General features: G+C 37.3%; 1 protein-coding gene across 1 annotated transcript in view; it reads right to left on the reverse strand.

Moving 5' to 3' along the window:
- Positions 1–9,793: 9,793 nt before the first annotated feature.
- The window catches only part of LOC131478768 (zinc finger X-chromosomal protein-like), a 31,499-nt gene continuing 24,291 nt past the window's right edge, over positions 9,794–17,001 (reverse strand). The window contains 5 exon segments of the mRNA XM_058659330.1: positions 9,794–11,249; positions 11,905–12,045; positions 12,495–12,644; positions 13,554–13,697; positions 13,939–14,085. Of these exon segments, the coding sequence (XP_058515313.1) occupies positions 10,069–11,249; positions 11,905–12,045; positions 12,495–12,644; positions 13,554–13,697; positions 13,939–14,085 (1,763 nt within the window). The 3' untranslated portion in view covers positions 9,794–10,068.

The raw sequence follows: 17,001 nt of genomic DNA on the forward strand, positions 1-17,001 counted from the left end.
CTCCTGGTTATGCTTTCTGCTTGGTCCATTATGGTCCAGTAGTGGCCAACTGTGGAGTGAATCGGTAGATGGTGTCTGTCTCTCCCTCTAACTCCACTGAGGTAAATAAATGTTCTTACAAATAATACTTCTGTGCATGACAACACCGTTAAAAATAAATTCTTGACACATGTCTGTATGCACAACAGATTATCAGAGCAGGCCTGGTGATCAGGGAGTAACTAACAAGTAATAAATTCATAAACATACCACTGAAGAAGTTGTACAGCTGTATCTACATTAATTCAGACACAGCAGGCATCAAAGCTTGAAGATTATCACCACCGAAACAGAGTATAATATAATGGCAGTGGCAGTCAGTACCTTTCTAAATGCATATGTGCCCAACAACATTATAAAACATAAAGCAAATATTCATAGGTACAATGGGATGGAAGAATCCATTCCTAGTTGTGGATTGCTACACTCCTTTATCAGAGAAGAAAAGATGGTAGTAGGAGAAAATCGAGGGTGGGAGAGTTTATAGTTGGACTCAGCAATACATCAACGGGATATAACTGACAGAATACATATTTTCTCAAACTTACACAGAATGTTCAACAAGACAGACCATATTCTGGTGACAACATCATGTAAAAACTTGAAAAAAAGTCATGGTGTCTTTTCTGTCAAATTATTTCAAGTGTTATTGCAAATAGACACTAGAGAAATAACTGCAAAACCCCCAAGTATGTGGAAATTAAATATTGCATGTTTAAATAACATCTAGGCTAAGAAATAACTTCATACATATTTGAAAGCACTAAAATGAAAATTAAGTTTCAAACTTTGTGAAGTGCAGTAAATGAAGCTCCTAGTGATGAATTTATAGAATTGAAGATATGTATTTTAAGACAACATATAAAAAGCCACGTTTGTGGGCCCGGCAGCATGGCTTAGCAGCCAAAGTCCTCGCCTTGAACGCCCCGGGATCCATATGGGCGCCGGTTCTAATCCCCGCAGCTCGACTTCCCATCCAGCTCCCTGCTTGTGGCCTGGGAAAGCAGTTGAGGACAGCCCAAAGCTTTGGGACCCTGCACCCGCGTGGTAGACCCGGAAGAGGTTCCAGGTTCCCAGCTTCGGATCGGCGCACATCTGCCCGTTGCGGCTCACTTGGGGAGTGAGTCATCAGACGGAAGATCTTCCTCTCTGTCTCTCCTCCTCCTCTCTGTATATCTGACTTTGTAATCAAATAAATAAATCTTAAAAAAAAAGCCATGTTTGTCATGTTAAGAAACTACAACAGGGGCTGGCTTTGTGGCACAGCTAGTAAAGTCACAGCATGCAATGCTGGCATCCCATATGGATGCTAGTCTGACTTCCGACACAGCTCTCTGCTAATGTACTTAGAAAATCAACAGAAAATAGACTGGTTCTTTGAGTTCCTGTACCCACATAGCAGACCCAGAAAAATCCTGGCTCCTGGTTTTGGTTTGGTCCAGTCCTGGCCTTACATGGGGGAGTGAAGTAGTGCATGACAGATCTCCCTTTCTCTTTGTCTCTCTCTCTCTCTCTCTCTCTCTCTCTCTCTCTCTCTCTCTCTCTCATTGTGCCTTTTAAATACAATTAGCATCTTTAAAAAAAATACATTAAACACAGGGAAGCAGAACATCTAGGCATATTAAAGAGTGCACTGTGGATCAAACTGAAGAAAGGTAGTAATTAAGAAAGTCAGCTAAATCGAAAGTTCACAAAAATCTAGTAAATCTTCAACAACATTAAATAGTAAAGAAGAGAGTGATGAAGCAAGCAGTAAATAGGAATGACAGGAGAGATGAACATTGTAAGAATAGTAAAACATTGTAAGATAATAAAAGAATATCATGTACAGTCAGTGGTCCAAAATTGCACACTCTCAACAAAATGATCTCTAGGTACGTCAAAACTATATTCACTTAATGAGTTTAAACCTGTTGAAATGATAACTATGTAAAGACAAATTTCAAGTTTAGCAAAGACTTCTTCAGACTTAAGTGCATGCAATACTATTTTTAGAATGGTCACAAGTCTCACAACTAATGAGAATCTCCACTGAAGCACATTTAATTTCACTGATGTAGAATTTTAACACTTAAGAAACAAAAAACCAAGAATTTAAAAACTTAAGAAAAAAACAATTGCTGGATTGTGATTAAGATCCTCCCACCAATCAACTTCCTATGAAATACCAGTCCCAAGTTACTCACATATTAATCCACCTTACTACAATACCTGGAAAATCAGGTGATTAGACTACCATAAAGTGCAACTTCCCTTCCCCAACTCCAATCAAGGAGAGGTTGAAGATACCCCTCACTTCCAGGAATGAGAATTTAGGCCCAGGTTTTTAGTACTACACCCTAATCAAGACTTCATCCACTCTGGGAAGTCCTGCTCCAAAGCCTAAACACGTTAATTAAGGCACTAAAAATGTGTAAGAAAGTGCTCTCCACCAATGTCAGATAACAAACTGTGACTCTGTAGAGGTGAAAGGACAGGAAAATGAATAAAGTGATCTTCTGGAAGAGCAAACAGGGAGTTTTCATTTCCTCTCTCCATACAAGCTTACTTTGAAAATGGCAAGAAACTGGAATCTGGCCTTTTTTTTCCCCTCTCAGACCAGACACCTAGGAACTTTGACTCTTAGATATCTCTGATTTGAAAACTTGCTGGGTTATATCATTGCCCTGAAGACCCAGACTTCACTGTACCTCAATCCCTTCCAACTCAGATGATGTTAAAATGTAGTTACCTTGACAACTAATCAGAGATCCTATTAAATATCTGTATGGAGCAGCTAAACATCCCTGTCATCCATCAAACAAGTTCTGCATGTCCTCTTCTTGTGTTTCAGTGATCATCCCACGGGATCAGCCTGGCACTGTTCACTCTCTCGTCCCTGACAGCAACGGACTACTACCCCTTTTTGTCTTGGTCGAGATGCCCAGGAGGCAGACTAACAGTCCACCTATGATGAAGCAAAACACCACTCTTTTACTGACTGGCTTATGTTGCTGAGGCAGCAAGGAAGCAACTGGAAATCACCAACTTACCTCCTTTCTCAACATAGTCCAATAATACACTGAAATGCTGGTGCTGGGACTTGGCAACTCTTTCTTAGTACCATCACCCTAATCTGCCACTCTTGTGAGCTCAGTTCAGCAGTGCCTGTGTGATACAATGTACTGGAATTGACAGAAAAGCCTTACATGATCCTGGAGGAACTACACACAGCCCCCACGGAACTGACTTTTGTAAGGGCAATCTTGGTAACAAATAGCAGGCACCTACAGGTATCACTGACCTTGACTGCTGCTGCAGAAAAGTACAGGAAAAGTATACTATACTGATGTACTCACCATAAATTCAAACATGCTAGGCCACATACTAAAGCCATTTAAAATGGCTTTAAAAAAAACACCAAATGCATAAAATCCAGACATACAAAGTAACAAATGCAGTAAAAGAAACATTTTGCAAATTTCTTTTTGATGTAATAAAAGGAAACTGCCAATTGCCTAGCAAAGAATTCAAAAGAATAAAGAAATTTAGTGAGACAAAAAAGTAACATACAAATGCAGTATTATGACAATTTATGAAATGGTTAAAACATTCAATAAAGGGCTGGTGCTCTCGTAAAGCAGGCAAAGCTACAGCTTGTGGTGAAATTATCTCATATGGACACAGCTTCAAGTCCTGGCTTCTCCGCTTAGGATTTGACTCTCTGCTAATGTGCCCAGGAAAACAGCAAAAACCAGCCCTAGTTCTTGGGCCCCTGAACCAACACAAGAAACTACATAAAGCTCCTGACCTCATAGCAGCCCAGCTGTGGTTATGGCCGTTTGGCGAAAGACGCAGAAGACAGACTATTTCTGTCTCTCCCTCTCTCTGATAATTTTGCCTTTCAAATAAACCAGTGTTCTATTTTGCAAATGAGACATCACTGTAACAAATCAAGTATTTTGACTGTCTCAAGTAAAATAAACAACCAAAAAGAATTTCTGAAGCTGAAAATAGTTTTTGAAATGACCACCAACAAGAAAAAAATTTAGAAAACTGAGAAAACCTGGGATATTGTGGGATAGAAGCTACTAATTACTCTTTGGGTGAGTCAGAGTGAACGGCCATTAGAAAACCCAAATTCTTGAAAACAGATGAATTTAGGAGGGACAGAGAGGCAACCAAGTTCAGGAAGTCCCAAGCATTCAAGTCCAATGAATTTGATTGAAACTGACATTAAAACAAGACAAAGAGAAATTCTAAGGCAACCTGTCAAGGCATTTGAATGACAACATTAAATCAGCTAATGATTGACTCCTCAGCTGAGACCTTACAAGGACACAGAGTGCTGAAGTATTCAAAAGACTTGGAGAAGAAATGGAGAAACAGATTTTCCTTGACAAAAAAAAAAACAAGGAATTCAACACCAGCAGACTCAAGAAATGTTTTATGGAGTCCTGCATCAGAAACATAAGTAGTAAAATTTAATAGTACAGCAGATGTTTTATTTTATTTATATATATATATATGCAAATGTGTGTATATTGATTTACATGTATAGGGTATTAGCCGGTGTGTGTCTGTGTATGCATACACTGATTTTATATACATATGTACACATATATATATGAACACAATTATATATATATACACACATATATAAACACACACACATATTGCTGGTTTATAATACTGATTTACATGTACAGGGTATTAGCCCATCCCTATCCCTATGGGTTCTTCTTCCCTTGTCTCTAAGTCAGTTATTCATTTCACTGATACAGACTTCACTTTCTGACATATAAATGTATCATGATAGGTGTAGGAAAACAAAGTAAGGTAATGTAAAAATGTAATTAAGAATAACAGGTATGCTACTATTATTAAGGATTAAAATGCATGCTGTATATATCAGTCAGTTCCCAGTATGTTAATTTCTCTTATACAGTTTATGCTTTTTGTGTGAGTTCTGCACAGTAGTTGTTTATTTTGGCATAAATATATGTATTTTTATTTATGCCAAAATCTCTGGTATAAAATTGTAGTATTTAAAAAAAAATACCAAAACAAGAGAGCTATCTTACAGTTTAGCAATAATGGTTCTCAGTAAATACATATGAAAAATGAAATCAGTCTATCAGACATCTGCATTCTGGAGTTTGTTGCTACATGATTCACAATACTGAAGATGTGTGTTTAACCTAACTGCCCACCAACAAGAACAAAATAAATGTGTGACCTATGAGATGGCTACTTTCATACGACTGTCCGAGTTTGAGTTTCCATGACACTTGTGATCCCAGCTTTCTGTAAATGTGCCTCTTGGGAAGGCAGCAGATAATGGCCCAAGCACTTAATCCTTGGTATCCATGTGGGAAGCCCAGATGGAGTTCTGGACTCCTGGCTTCAGCCTGTTCAGACCTGGCAATACTTAGTAAGTAAAACACCTTTTTCCCTTGACTCTCGAAAAAAGCAATCTTTTAAAAAAAATCTTCACAATAAAATCAAAGCTTTTTCTAAAAGAGCTTTTTGAAATACTCATTAAATACATATATGTGTGTACCTAGCTGCCTGTCTGTCTGTCTTTCTGAGAGAGAATGTGAGAGCTGTAAGTAATATGTCTAGTGATTGGGATACCAAAATTGTTCATAGCAGTGCTCTACCTTTTCTGGCTTCCAATTCCAGCTTCCTGTTACTTCAGACACTGGAAGGCAGCAAGATTGGTTCAAGTAATTTGGTTCCTATCCACTCAAACATGTATTTGGTTTACGTACCAGGATACCTGCTTTGGGGGCAATTTTAAATGAACCAACAAATGGTGACTGTCCCATTTGCGCCGGCAAATGGTATTGTCCCAGATCAATACTAAAATTAAGGGGAAAAAATCCCAAATGAACTATGTAACCTTCCCACATCTCACAGACAGCAGCTAGCAGAGAAAGATTCAGAGACTAAAGAAGGGAGAAGAGAAAGTCCAAATTCAAGGAAATGAACAAAATAAGGAAGCACAGCTTAGCTAACCAAGAAACGGGGAAGATTCAAATAACGTATCAGAAGTTAGGGTCGCTATAACCATGTCATAAAAATAAGAGTGATTGTGATAATAGTGCCAAAACTGGATAAAAGAAATGGTCATTTTTCTAGCAACAAGCTGCCAAGATGAAAGCATGAAGAAACAGAAAACCTGTTAAACCAGAAGTATGAAGGTGGCAGAGTCAGTACTCAAAACAATTCTTTGAGCTGTGGAACATGCAGGAGCAGATGGTTTCACTGGGGGAAATTACTGAACAAAATAAAATTATTCATCCTGAAAATCTGCCCTCCAAACTGAAGTTTAATATTATGGCATTATCACCAAAGAAATATACAAAGAGAAAATATTATCCCTCATAAACGCAAATAAATAAACACAAAAAATCCTGACAGCAAATTGTGTCCAATTGAAGAGCAGAGTCACACAGCACAGCTACATGGGATCTAATTGTAAAATGCAAGAATTGGCAAAAGTCAGTACTTTCACATGTATGTTAGCAAAATATGGGCAAAAGCAACATGGTTCTCAACTGATGCAGTTAAGTCACTGAGAAAACACCATACACATTCACCATCAAACAAAGGCTAGAAGAAAGCATCAACAACAAAGACCTTACCTTTAAAGAGTCACATTTATCATTACAAGGTAAAAGATTGAGAGTTTGTTTACTAACAAAAGGCAAGGATCCTGAAAACACATTCCTGAATGCGGCTAAAGTGGTGTGATGCACGTGTCTGTGTGTGTGTGTGTGTGTGTGTGCGCGCGCGCGTGTGCACGCACAATATAGTAAAATCAACTTGTTTGCTGGAACTTATTTAAATGGCATATGGTAGGCCCAATATTTCATACCTGTAACTTTTCAGGTGCTTACTATTAATTTTCAGATGTGTATGCTGGCAGGTTCTGGCATCCACATCAACAGTAACTGCTTTCAAAACTTGCATCTCTGAGCTTTTGACAAGTCAAGGTTTTTTTCTTCATACAGATTACAGACTCTCTGGGTAGTTAACATACCACAAGGTTACTTAAATTATTAATACGGTTTTGACTGAAGACTCTAATCAATGTCATTCCTGTTTACTATCACCAAAAAAAAATTATGGTAATGTGACATTTGTAAATGCACTGTTACCATTAATTATACATTCTCAGATGCTTTTTTAGATTACGTGATTTTGTATCAACACAAATCAAATTGTCTCAAATATGATATGGACTTCAGAGTATGTAAGTGCTTACTGAAGACTTGCTCAAAGGGAGCCCAAAAATGTAATCACTGTGCTGTGTGTATTTACATGACAAGTAATTTTACTATTTTAAAAAACTTAAATAATTTTTATTTTTATTTGAAAGGGACAGGCATATATAAAATCTTCCATGCACTGGTTCACTTCCTAAGTGTCCGCAACAGACAGAGCTGTGTCAGGTTAAAAAGACAGAACCTGAAATTCAATTTAAGTCTTCCACCTGAGCTATCATCCTTAGCTCACTATCTGATGCGCTACCAGGGAACTAGCCTGGAAGAAGAGGCGTTGGGTCTCAAGCCATGACTCTGACATGGCACAACCTAATTAGAAATATGACCACTGTACCAAATGTTCATCTCTGAAATGAATTTTAAATACTACCAGAAACATAGCATATAAGCAACCTTGCCTGGGGATACAGAGCTAAATAAAATAATCTTCAGTGAAGATAAAAAAAATCCAAAACCCCATTGATCAAGCAGTAAATTCTTCTTGGTTTTATGGCATATCACTTCTAATTCACTGATGTGCTACCTGTTGAATCAAAATTAGAAAATGCACATGTATTTCACTGTGTATAAAATGGATGAAGAAGATAAATAACAATCAACTTTCTTATGTTTATTACATTTAGCAAAACTGCACTTTTAAGGAGAAAGTATTGACAGTATCAGTAGCAAATAAGCTAAAACATTTATTGAAAGGAAAATACTTTTTATTTTTGCATGTTATTTTCAATTACACAGTTGTAATAGTGTTGTATATCCTCATATGATTTTGTTTAAGTATTTTACAATGGAGAGGAAGCAACATACAATATTTTATAGGCAACTTCAACTAAACAATAACTTAGGTCCTTGAAAGAGTTTGTACCTCTGTAAGACTTTCAACTGAAACATTTACTTTCTAAACTTGCTAACAAAATTGAGAACAAAACCTAGCTAAAACTAAAACCTGTGTAAACAGCAAGTACAATTGCCTTTTTCCTTTCTGCAAATGTCTTTACTATACCCAAATCGTAATTACTGTTTAAAATTAGGATTTAATGTTGTGACCAAAAACCTAACTGTGAATAACTACAGACGATGTGAGAAATAAACAGTGAATATTGTATTCACATTACTAAGACATAAAGGGATAATCTTCTCATCAACTAACTTTATGTAAAGGCTTATGAATTAAAGTCTTACTTGTATTTTCTTAAATTTACATTATACTTGGGAAAACTCAAATTCAAAGAATATTTTAAAAGAATTGCTCATCCAGAACATATAGTCTTAAAAATAGGCTAGTGAATGGCATTAATAACTGGAAGAGGATATCAACAAGTGCCGAAGGAAAAAAGAAGCTGCAAAACAAAATCTATCCCATGCTTTTGCTTTTGGCTGGCATTAGGTTTAGATACCTATACAACTGAAGACTTTAAAACTGGATTATCTCTAGCATCTAAAAGGCCACTTAAACATGTTTAAGCCTGTAAATGCAGCTTCTGAACATGACTGTGACAAGTATGTATGTATGTGTAAACACTCATTAGCGGGAACTTCAAAAGTGTGTTAACCAAAATTCCTAATAACCATGTCCTAATGTACTGCACTCATTGAATGCTAAACTTTTATGTATGACTTACTAATTGCTAAAAATACATCAACTTTCAAATACCCATAACTGAAAGACTTAAAATATACTCTTATGTCCCAATCAAAGTCAACTTATGTACTACATCTTTTTAAATTTTTGCAAACTCTACTCAATAAAAATAACGCTGAACTTGCCAACTCTACGTGGTAATTAACACCTTTCTGCTACATGGACTTAAAAGAAAACTTAATTTTTAGGAGGTATGTTTGGGTTAGCCTCCCAGAGAAATCTGAAGTATGAATTTGAAATTTTGTGAAAATATTTCATCTAAAAATACCTTATTCTATACCAAAACATTTAAATGTTTTGCTTTTTCTAGTGTCCTTACTTTCCTTTTAATTCTTCATCTTGAATTTAATCTCTCAAAAGCATGTTGAAAAGGTCTCGCATCACTAAGCTTAAGAGGTATTTCACATTCTTTTCATCAAAGGTTTAAAATTTGAGGTTGTGTATTTTAAGTGTATAATAAGCAAGTAAGCAACACATAATGTTGCAAAAAAATCTTATGAGCCACATTTAGCTCTCATAGAATCCAAAATTCCCTCTTCCATTAAGTTTCACTTATAAAATAATATTCCAAGACAAAGCACAGATGGGATAAAACTCAAAAAAGCAAGTCTTTTTGGTATGACTTTTGAAGTCGTCCATGTTATAAACAAGAGAAAAAAAGCACTGAAAAGAACATTTAAGCTTTGTTTGGCTGCATAGTTCACTTAAACAAAATGAAAACCAAATACAAATCTAGTCAGTGTTGCATATAAGTGTTTCAAATGCAAAGTTCCACTCTCAGTCTGTAAAGATTAGGAAATAAGACAAGAAAATGACTGCCATGCTATAATACTACAACCTGACAGTAAAACCTCCCAGTTAATGTTAGTAGATGTGTCTAATACAAAAATCTGCACAGAAAAATACTTTTTACTTTTAAAGTCACCAATCTTACTTTGTCTGGATGAGCACCACCAAGATGTGCAGCTTAAGGATTATAGGCAAATGTAAACAGAACTCCATTTCTGCACATAGCATTAATTAATACACAGTATTGTATGTGACTGAAGCTAACTGCTTTAAGATAAATTTTCTGCCTCGACAAACACCAATATTCCTCCAAGTTGTCTAGAAGTATCATTAGGGCAGGTCAACTTCTTTGTGATGTCGTATGATGTGCTGGTTCTTTTCTGAAGGTCTTCAGAAACCCTTCTTGAAGTACTCACATCGGTGAGGATAGTCTTTTGTATGAATGGAAATAACATGCCGTTTAAAGCCTGAGGCGTCTGTAGTGCTATATTCACAGTACTCGCACCGATACACTTTCCTGCCACTGTGTGTCTTCATGTGGTTTTTAAGCTCATTCTGTTGGTTAAATCCCTTTCTACATCTCTTACACCTAAATGGAACATCCTTTGTGTGAACTGAGAGAATATGGCGACTCAGAACAAACGGATCTGCAATCTTAAAGTCACAATGTCTACATTGGTGCATTTTTTTAACTTTGTGGGCAGCCACGTGTCTCTTAAGTTCTGAAGGCCTGTGAAAGCCTTTATCACACATGTCACACTTGTGGGGGTAGTCCTTTGTGTGAACCGAAATAATGTGTCGTTTCAAATCACTTGAGTTTGAGCTCTTATGGTCGCAATGCAAACACTGGTGTGTTTTGCTTTCTTGGTGGGTAACAGCATGTTGCTGCACTTCTTTGGTATTTGGGAACGTCAGAAGACAAATGTCACACTTAAATGGCATCTCTTTACTGTGCTTAATTTTCACATGTGTTTTCAAGTTAGAAGAGTCTGCAGACTTATATTCACAGTACTGGCACTCGTATGGCTTCTCACCAGTATGGATTCGCATGTGCTTTCTTAGCTCTGATGGGTGACGGAAGCCTTTATTGCATTCCACGCAAATGTGAGGGAAATTTTTACTGTGGACTCCCAAAAGGTGGCGATTCAATAACCCTTGTTCAGCTGTCTCATATTCACAGAATTTGCACTTGTGCATTTTGTTGGCTCCTTTTTCCTTATGCACCATTTTGTGAGTTAACAAAGCCCCGGCATGAGAGAAATGCTTCCCATACTCATCACATTTGATGGTTTTCTCTGTCTTGCTGGTTAGCTTGTGGCTTTTCAGGTGGTTATGTAAATTTATTTTCTTGTTTGTAGTGTAGTCACAGTCAGTACAGCGTTACTTCTTGATAAGGTACTCAGGATGGTTTTTCATGTGCCTTTTCAAGAAACCCCTGGGTTTAAATTTCTTCCCACAAATAACACAAGGATAAACAGTCAAGGGTTGTCCATCAGGACCAATGATAATTGCTAAGAAAGCAAAAAAAAAAAAAAAAGATTTGCATGAGTAATTAAGACAATTTGTTTCTCCAAAATGTCAACATGCTCTAAACATTATTGGGAAAACACACCTAAGTTATGATCAGTCTGTCGCTTGCAGCTGAGTAATACAGAGAACTTGTCCTGCTAAGAATAAAAATGTAGAGGAAACCATTTCTCAAATATAGCGTAATGTTTCTGCTTAGATCATTTCAGATAAAATTTAGGCTGACAATAGCATTTAACTGCATATATATATATAAATCCCATATATAAATACATACAAAACCAACCCAGGAAAGTCATATATTCTGTGAGCATTTAAGCAATTAGGACTCTGCTCCTCTATAAATTATGCTTGCTTTCTGATATGTTTGTTTAAATTCATTTGTGAAAACATTTTATAAATGCATATCACTGAATCACCACATATTTTCATTTCTTTCCTTCAAATTGTGACTTCTTCTGCTTCTTCATCTACAAAAATCATTCATGAATATCTTTGAACTCTGAAAACTGTATTTTCAAATTGATACGTAAAAGCACATGTGGTCTGGTGGCTAAATGCCATTCCTTGTACCACTGTGAATATATACTAGGGTTTTATCTGAAAACTCACTGTGCCCTGCAACATTTGTGCCCTCACCTGTTTGGTACTGCCTGGAATCAGGTCTTCTCCTTTTCTTTGTTTTTTGTTTAGCCAGTCTGCCGAGGCTAGCCGACTCATCTATGTGCAAGAGGGCACTGGCAGTGCCATTCCGGTTTTCAATCCCATCAGAATTATTGCCTAACAATATGCATTAAGAAAAAAATGATGCAGTATTATAAATTACAAAGAATTAGGAATTCTTTATAACTACAACAGTAAGACATGATACTCATGAATGACAGAACTCCCTGTTTTTAGGTGATGGGCTTTATGGGCATGTTTATTAAAGCATGACTATGGGAAACGCCAAGCTTCCAAATATAGCAACACCCTTGTCCCACAGATTCCTGTGATACATCCCAAACCATGAAGTCACAAGCTAGGTAAAGTCAAAGTCAAATTGCACATATGTCCTATGTACTTCTTGCACAAAATTATGAACAAAAGAAACAGAGTAACAAGGGAAACTGATTAACTATGTATTTTTCCTCTACTTTTGCTTAAATCACCCAAATCAACTTCATATTTCTGAAGTCATAAAAGTACAGAAGTTACCTACTAACTATAAACTGCTGTTCAAGACTCACCATAAGCTGCTGCCCATGCTACTGGCAGGAAGGTTTTGATTTCATTGCCATCCATTTGTTGTTCATGTGCAGCAGCAGCAGCTGCGACAGCAGCATCTTCCTCCCCTACAATCACTTCCACATATACTTCATCAGCAATTTCAGCAGCATCTACATAGAAAATTAAAAATCTTTTGTGAGATTTATAGCGCTAATACAGGAAAATATGTAGTAATAATAAGGTAGTAAATGTTCAACATTACTCAATTTGTGTGTGTGTGTGTGTATTTTACATTACTTGAAAGTAGACAGATGATCAGAGTCCTGTCTACTGCCTTATTCTCCAAACTCCTGTAACATCTGAAGCGTGCAAGCTGAGGCTGGGAACTCAAGCCAGTCTCCCATGCGGAGTAGCAATGGGCCAATTATTCGAATGCCACTTGCTGCATCCCAGGGTGAGTGTTAGCTGGAACTGGGAGTGAAGGCAGGCATGGAACTTTTTTTTTTTTTTAAAGATTTATTCATTTTATTACAGCCAGATATATACAGAGGAGAGACAGAGAGGAAGATCTTCCGTCCGATGATTCACTCCCTAAGTGAGCCGCAACGGGCCGATGTGCGCCGATCCGAAGCCGGGAACCTGGAACCTCTTCCGAGTCTCCCACGCGGGTGCAGTGTCCCAAAGCATTGGGCCATCCTCAACTGCTTTCCCAGGCCACAAGCAGGGAGCTGGATGGGAAGTGGAGCTGCCGGGATTAGAACCGGCGCCCATATGGGATCCCGGGGCTTTCAAGGCGAGGACTTTAGCCGCTAGGCCATGCCGCCGGGCCCAGGCATGGAACTTAACTGAGGGACTTGGATTTGGGACTCTACTGCCTTACTGCTAGGCCAAATGCTTGCCCCATAACTTATCTTTAAAGCAACAATCTAAAGCTTTCAACAACAACCCCTCTGTCATCCCATGCAGCATTACAGCATGATTGCTAAAATTGTAGTGTTCGTTTCCTCAAACAGTGGATAAACCAAGAAAACTGAACAGAAAACAGATAACAATCTCCCACAAAAAGGCCACCTGCTTACTTAAATCTTCATCTTCTTGCTGAGAGTCATCAACAGTCACATAAACCATCTTTTCCCTGGGAACATGGACACTGTTGTTCTGATCAAGTAGTTCGATTCCACGATCATTTTCAGGCTCACTCTCTACAATGTCGACAGTTCCACCTTTCAGGGCAAAAGACAGTTCCAAGAATTTATTCCAAAATTTGTTTTAACCAGTTTCACTTATTACCTTTCACTGTATTCTTATATGCACTTTTTTTCATACATTAAAAGTAAGTCTCGGAGTATCAGAAAAGATTTTAAATTTTCTACTTGAAATAAACAACTACTAACATTAAAAAAACTAACAAAATTAATCAAATACTTGGAACAGAAAATACAAAATGCTTAAGTTTCCTCTTACCTAGGTCATCCTCTCCAGTGTCAGCTTTAAAAATGTAGACCTTGATCACTTCTGGGCAAGTGCCATCTACTTTACAAGGATTCATTTCTGACTCTGCATCCATAGGCAATCCAGAAGGACTATCATGTTCTACTTTACCAGCATCATCTACTAAACAGGGGGGGAAAAAACCTAAATAATAACAGTAGACATTTAAGCAAAATAATGTTGAAGTCTTTCTGCAGGAACAATTATTTAGGTTTACATGAAAGTGTTTGCTCTAACCAAGACAACATATAGATGTACATTTCACAAAAATTATTGTCAAAAGACACAAAAGAAAATACTTGACTTTCTTTTGTTCGTCTAACTGAAAGCAGCCCTGTGTGTCAAGTATCTGTAAAGAACTTGCAAGCGGGCCTGGCACAGTAGCCTAGCGCTTAAAGTCCTTGCTTTATGCACACAGGGATCCCATACGGGTGCAGGTTCATATCCCAGCCTCTCCATTTCCCTTCCAGCCCCCTGCTTGTGGCCTGCAATGTCAGCAGAGGACGGGCCAAAGCCTTGGCACTCTGCGCCCACGTGGGAGACCCAGAAGAAGCTCCTGGCTCCTGGCTTTGGATTGGCTCAGCTCCAGCCATTGCGGCCACTTTGGGAGTAAGCTAGCAGACTCAGGATCTTCCTCACTGTCTCTCCTCCTCTCAGTAAGTCTGACTTTCCAAAAATAAATAAATAAATAAATAAACAAATAAATAAATAAATAAACAAACACATAAATAAATAAAGTTCTTACAAGCAATATCTTAAAACCAGCAGTCATAACACAAATATTTTATTAGCATTACCTCTACTTTGTTACATTTAAATATAACTTGATTTTATCTGCTTCTGTTGAATCACAGTTTTTTTTTAAAGATTTATTTGTTTTTATTACAAAGTCAGATATACAGAGAGGAGGAGGAGAGACAGAGAGGAAAATCTTCCGTCCGATGATTCACCCCCCAAGTGAGCGCAACGGCCGGTGCTGCACTGATTGAAAGCCGGGAACCAGGAACCTCTTCCGGGTCTCCCACGCGGGTGCAGGGTCCCAAGGCTCTGGGTCATCCTTGACTGCTTTCCCAGGCCACAAGCAGGGAGCTGGATGGGAAGTGGAGCTGCCAGGACCAGAAATGGCGCCCATATGGAATCCCGGCTCATTCAAGGAGAGGACTTCAGCCGCTAGGCCATGCTGCCGGGTCGCTGAATCAGAGTTTTAAAGACTAAAACCCGTGGCTGAAAGAATGGTACAGTGCAGTGAAACAACATAAACTGATTTAAAACTGTAGAAATGAAGAACATGTAAGCTTCAGAATAGGATTTTCCCAAGTAAGAAAGTATTTCTGAAAATGCTAGTAACAGCTACCTTTAACATGGCATCTTCAAATTTTGTCAAACACACGAATGCCCATACGTGGAACTGCACTGAAATGCAATTTTCAATATTAAGCTTGTGTAAGAATTCCTTTTCTTAAAACTGGTTCCTATAATTTGCCTCTCCATCTTCATAAATTTGCCTATACTTTTAAAACCAGACTGTTGCTAAGGTTTGCTTATTGTTACCCATCTTAGGAACAAGATGTATTTATCTTTGTTCTCATAACACTATGGTAGTAAACACTTATAAAACAAAGATTCTGTAACTTGATTTTTCTATACTACTTTCTAAAAGGCAATACTGCTCCTTTTCCTACCATGTGAAATACAAATTGCAGTCAAGCAACTGAAATCTTCCCCCACATTTCATATCCCACTTGTCCCAATTTTGACTTTTTTTTTAATGTTTTAACTTTACATTAAGAGATTTTATTATTGAGATGGATGGCACAACTTCAACCCACAATGAAAATCACAAGCTTTGTTTTCCCTACATGTTATCAGAAAAGCAATTTACTCATCCCATAAAACAGACTTTGCCATTAGGCTCTTCATCACATCCTCTCTTTACTTTTTCAACGTATTTATTGATCCATTACTTTTCAGGGCTACTTCTATCTGCAAACAATATTTCCCTCCTCCCTGGAGCCAATAATAAAAAACACACGACTTGAGCTCCTTCTCCTTTACACAACTATTTATCCAATTATTCACACCGCACATTTCCTAAATTCAAGTTAATCAGGTTTTTAATGCTTAAGATTATTAATCATAACCTTTCATTAAGATTACTAACTGAAATAACTTAAAATGAATTCACAATTCTCAACTGACTAGCTCTTTCACTGAAAATGATATGTCTGCCTGACTCTTTCTTTCCTGAGTTTAGGGTCTATATTAATAACTTCAGTTTGCAGTTGGTGAGGTATCCCTGCAACAAACTCAGAAATCAAAGCTCTTGTTGAATATAGTTATTTTTTTCCTAAAACACTAGTGCTTAAATAATTTACTTATTAACTAATTACTTGTGTAACATAATACATAAGTCAGTCACCATGAGGAAATAGGATCTGTTTTGATCACAAGTCTGTAACATTGCCATGACACTAGTAACTATCCAGCATTCATTTTAAGGACAGTGCTCATGTATACCTGTCTACAAAGCAAAAAGAACACGTTGAAAAAAACCCTGTGAAGAAAATATTTTAGGAAACATGAGGTTCAGCTTTGTCTTTTCAATTGGTAACAGAAGTGAAAATAGTCCAATTCACATACTGTACTACCCAGATATTTTTGTTTTGGATACCTACTTTGTTAGGTAACCTTGGTTTATGCAAATATTTCACCTAATGTGGTATTTAAAAATATCAGTACCTACCTTTTTACCAGTTTCTGCAGTCTCAACTGCCTTCCATATAGTTCTCTCCCTCTCTCTTTTTTTAAACCAATAAATTTCAAGCAGGACTACCACTCAAGAATATTAAAATTTTAAAAATCCTACCATTCGACTGTTTGAATTGAGTAAGTTTAGTGGGCATAAAATGGTTAAATCACAGATGCCTAGAATACATACAGTGTTCTATTGTTTTGCTGTTATTTCACACAGATATCACTGTAGTTAATTCACTAATCTAACTGTAATTATTATGGTGCAGTTTTATCAAACTATCA

The sequence above is a fragment of the Ochotona princeps genome, chromosome Y (assembly GCF_030435755.1).
Source record: "Ochotona princeps isolate mOchPri1 chromosome Y, mOchPri1.hap1, whole genome shotgun sequence".
Taxonomy (NCBI): domain Eukaryota; kingdom Metazoa; phylum Chordata; class Mammalia; order Lagomorpha; family Ochotonidae; genus Ochotona; species Ochotona princeps.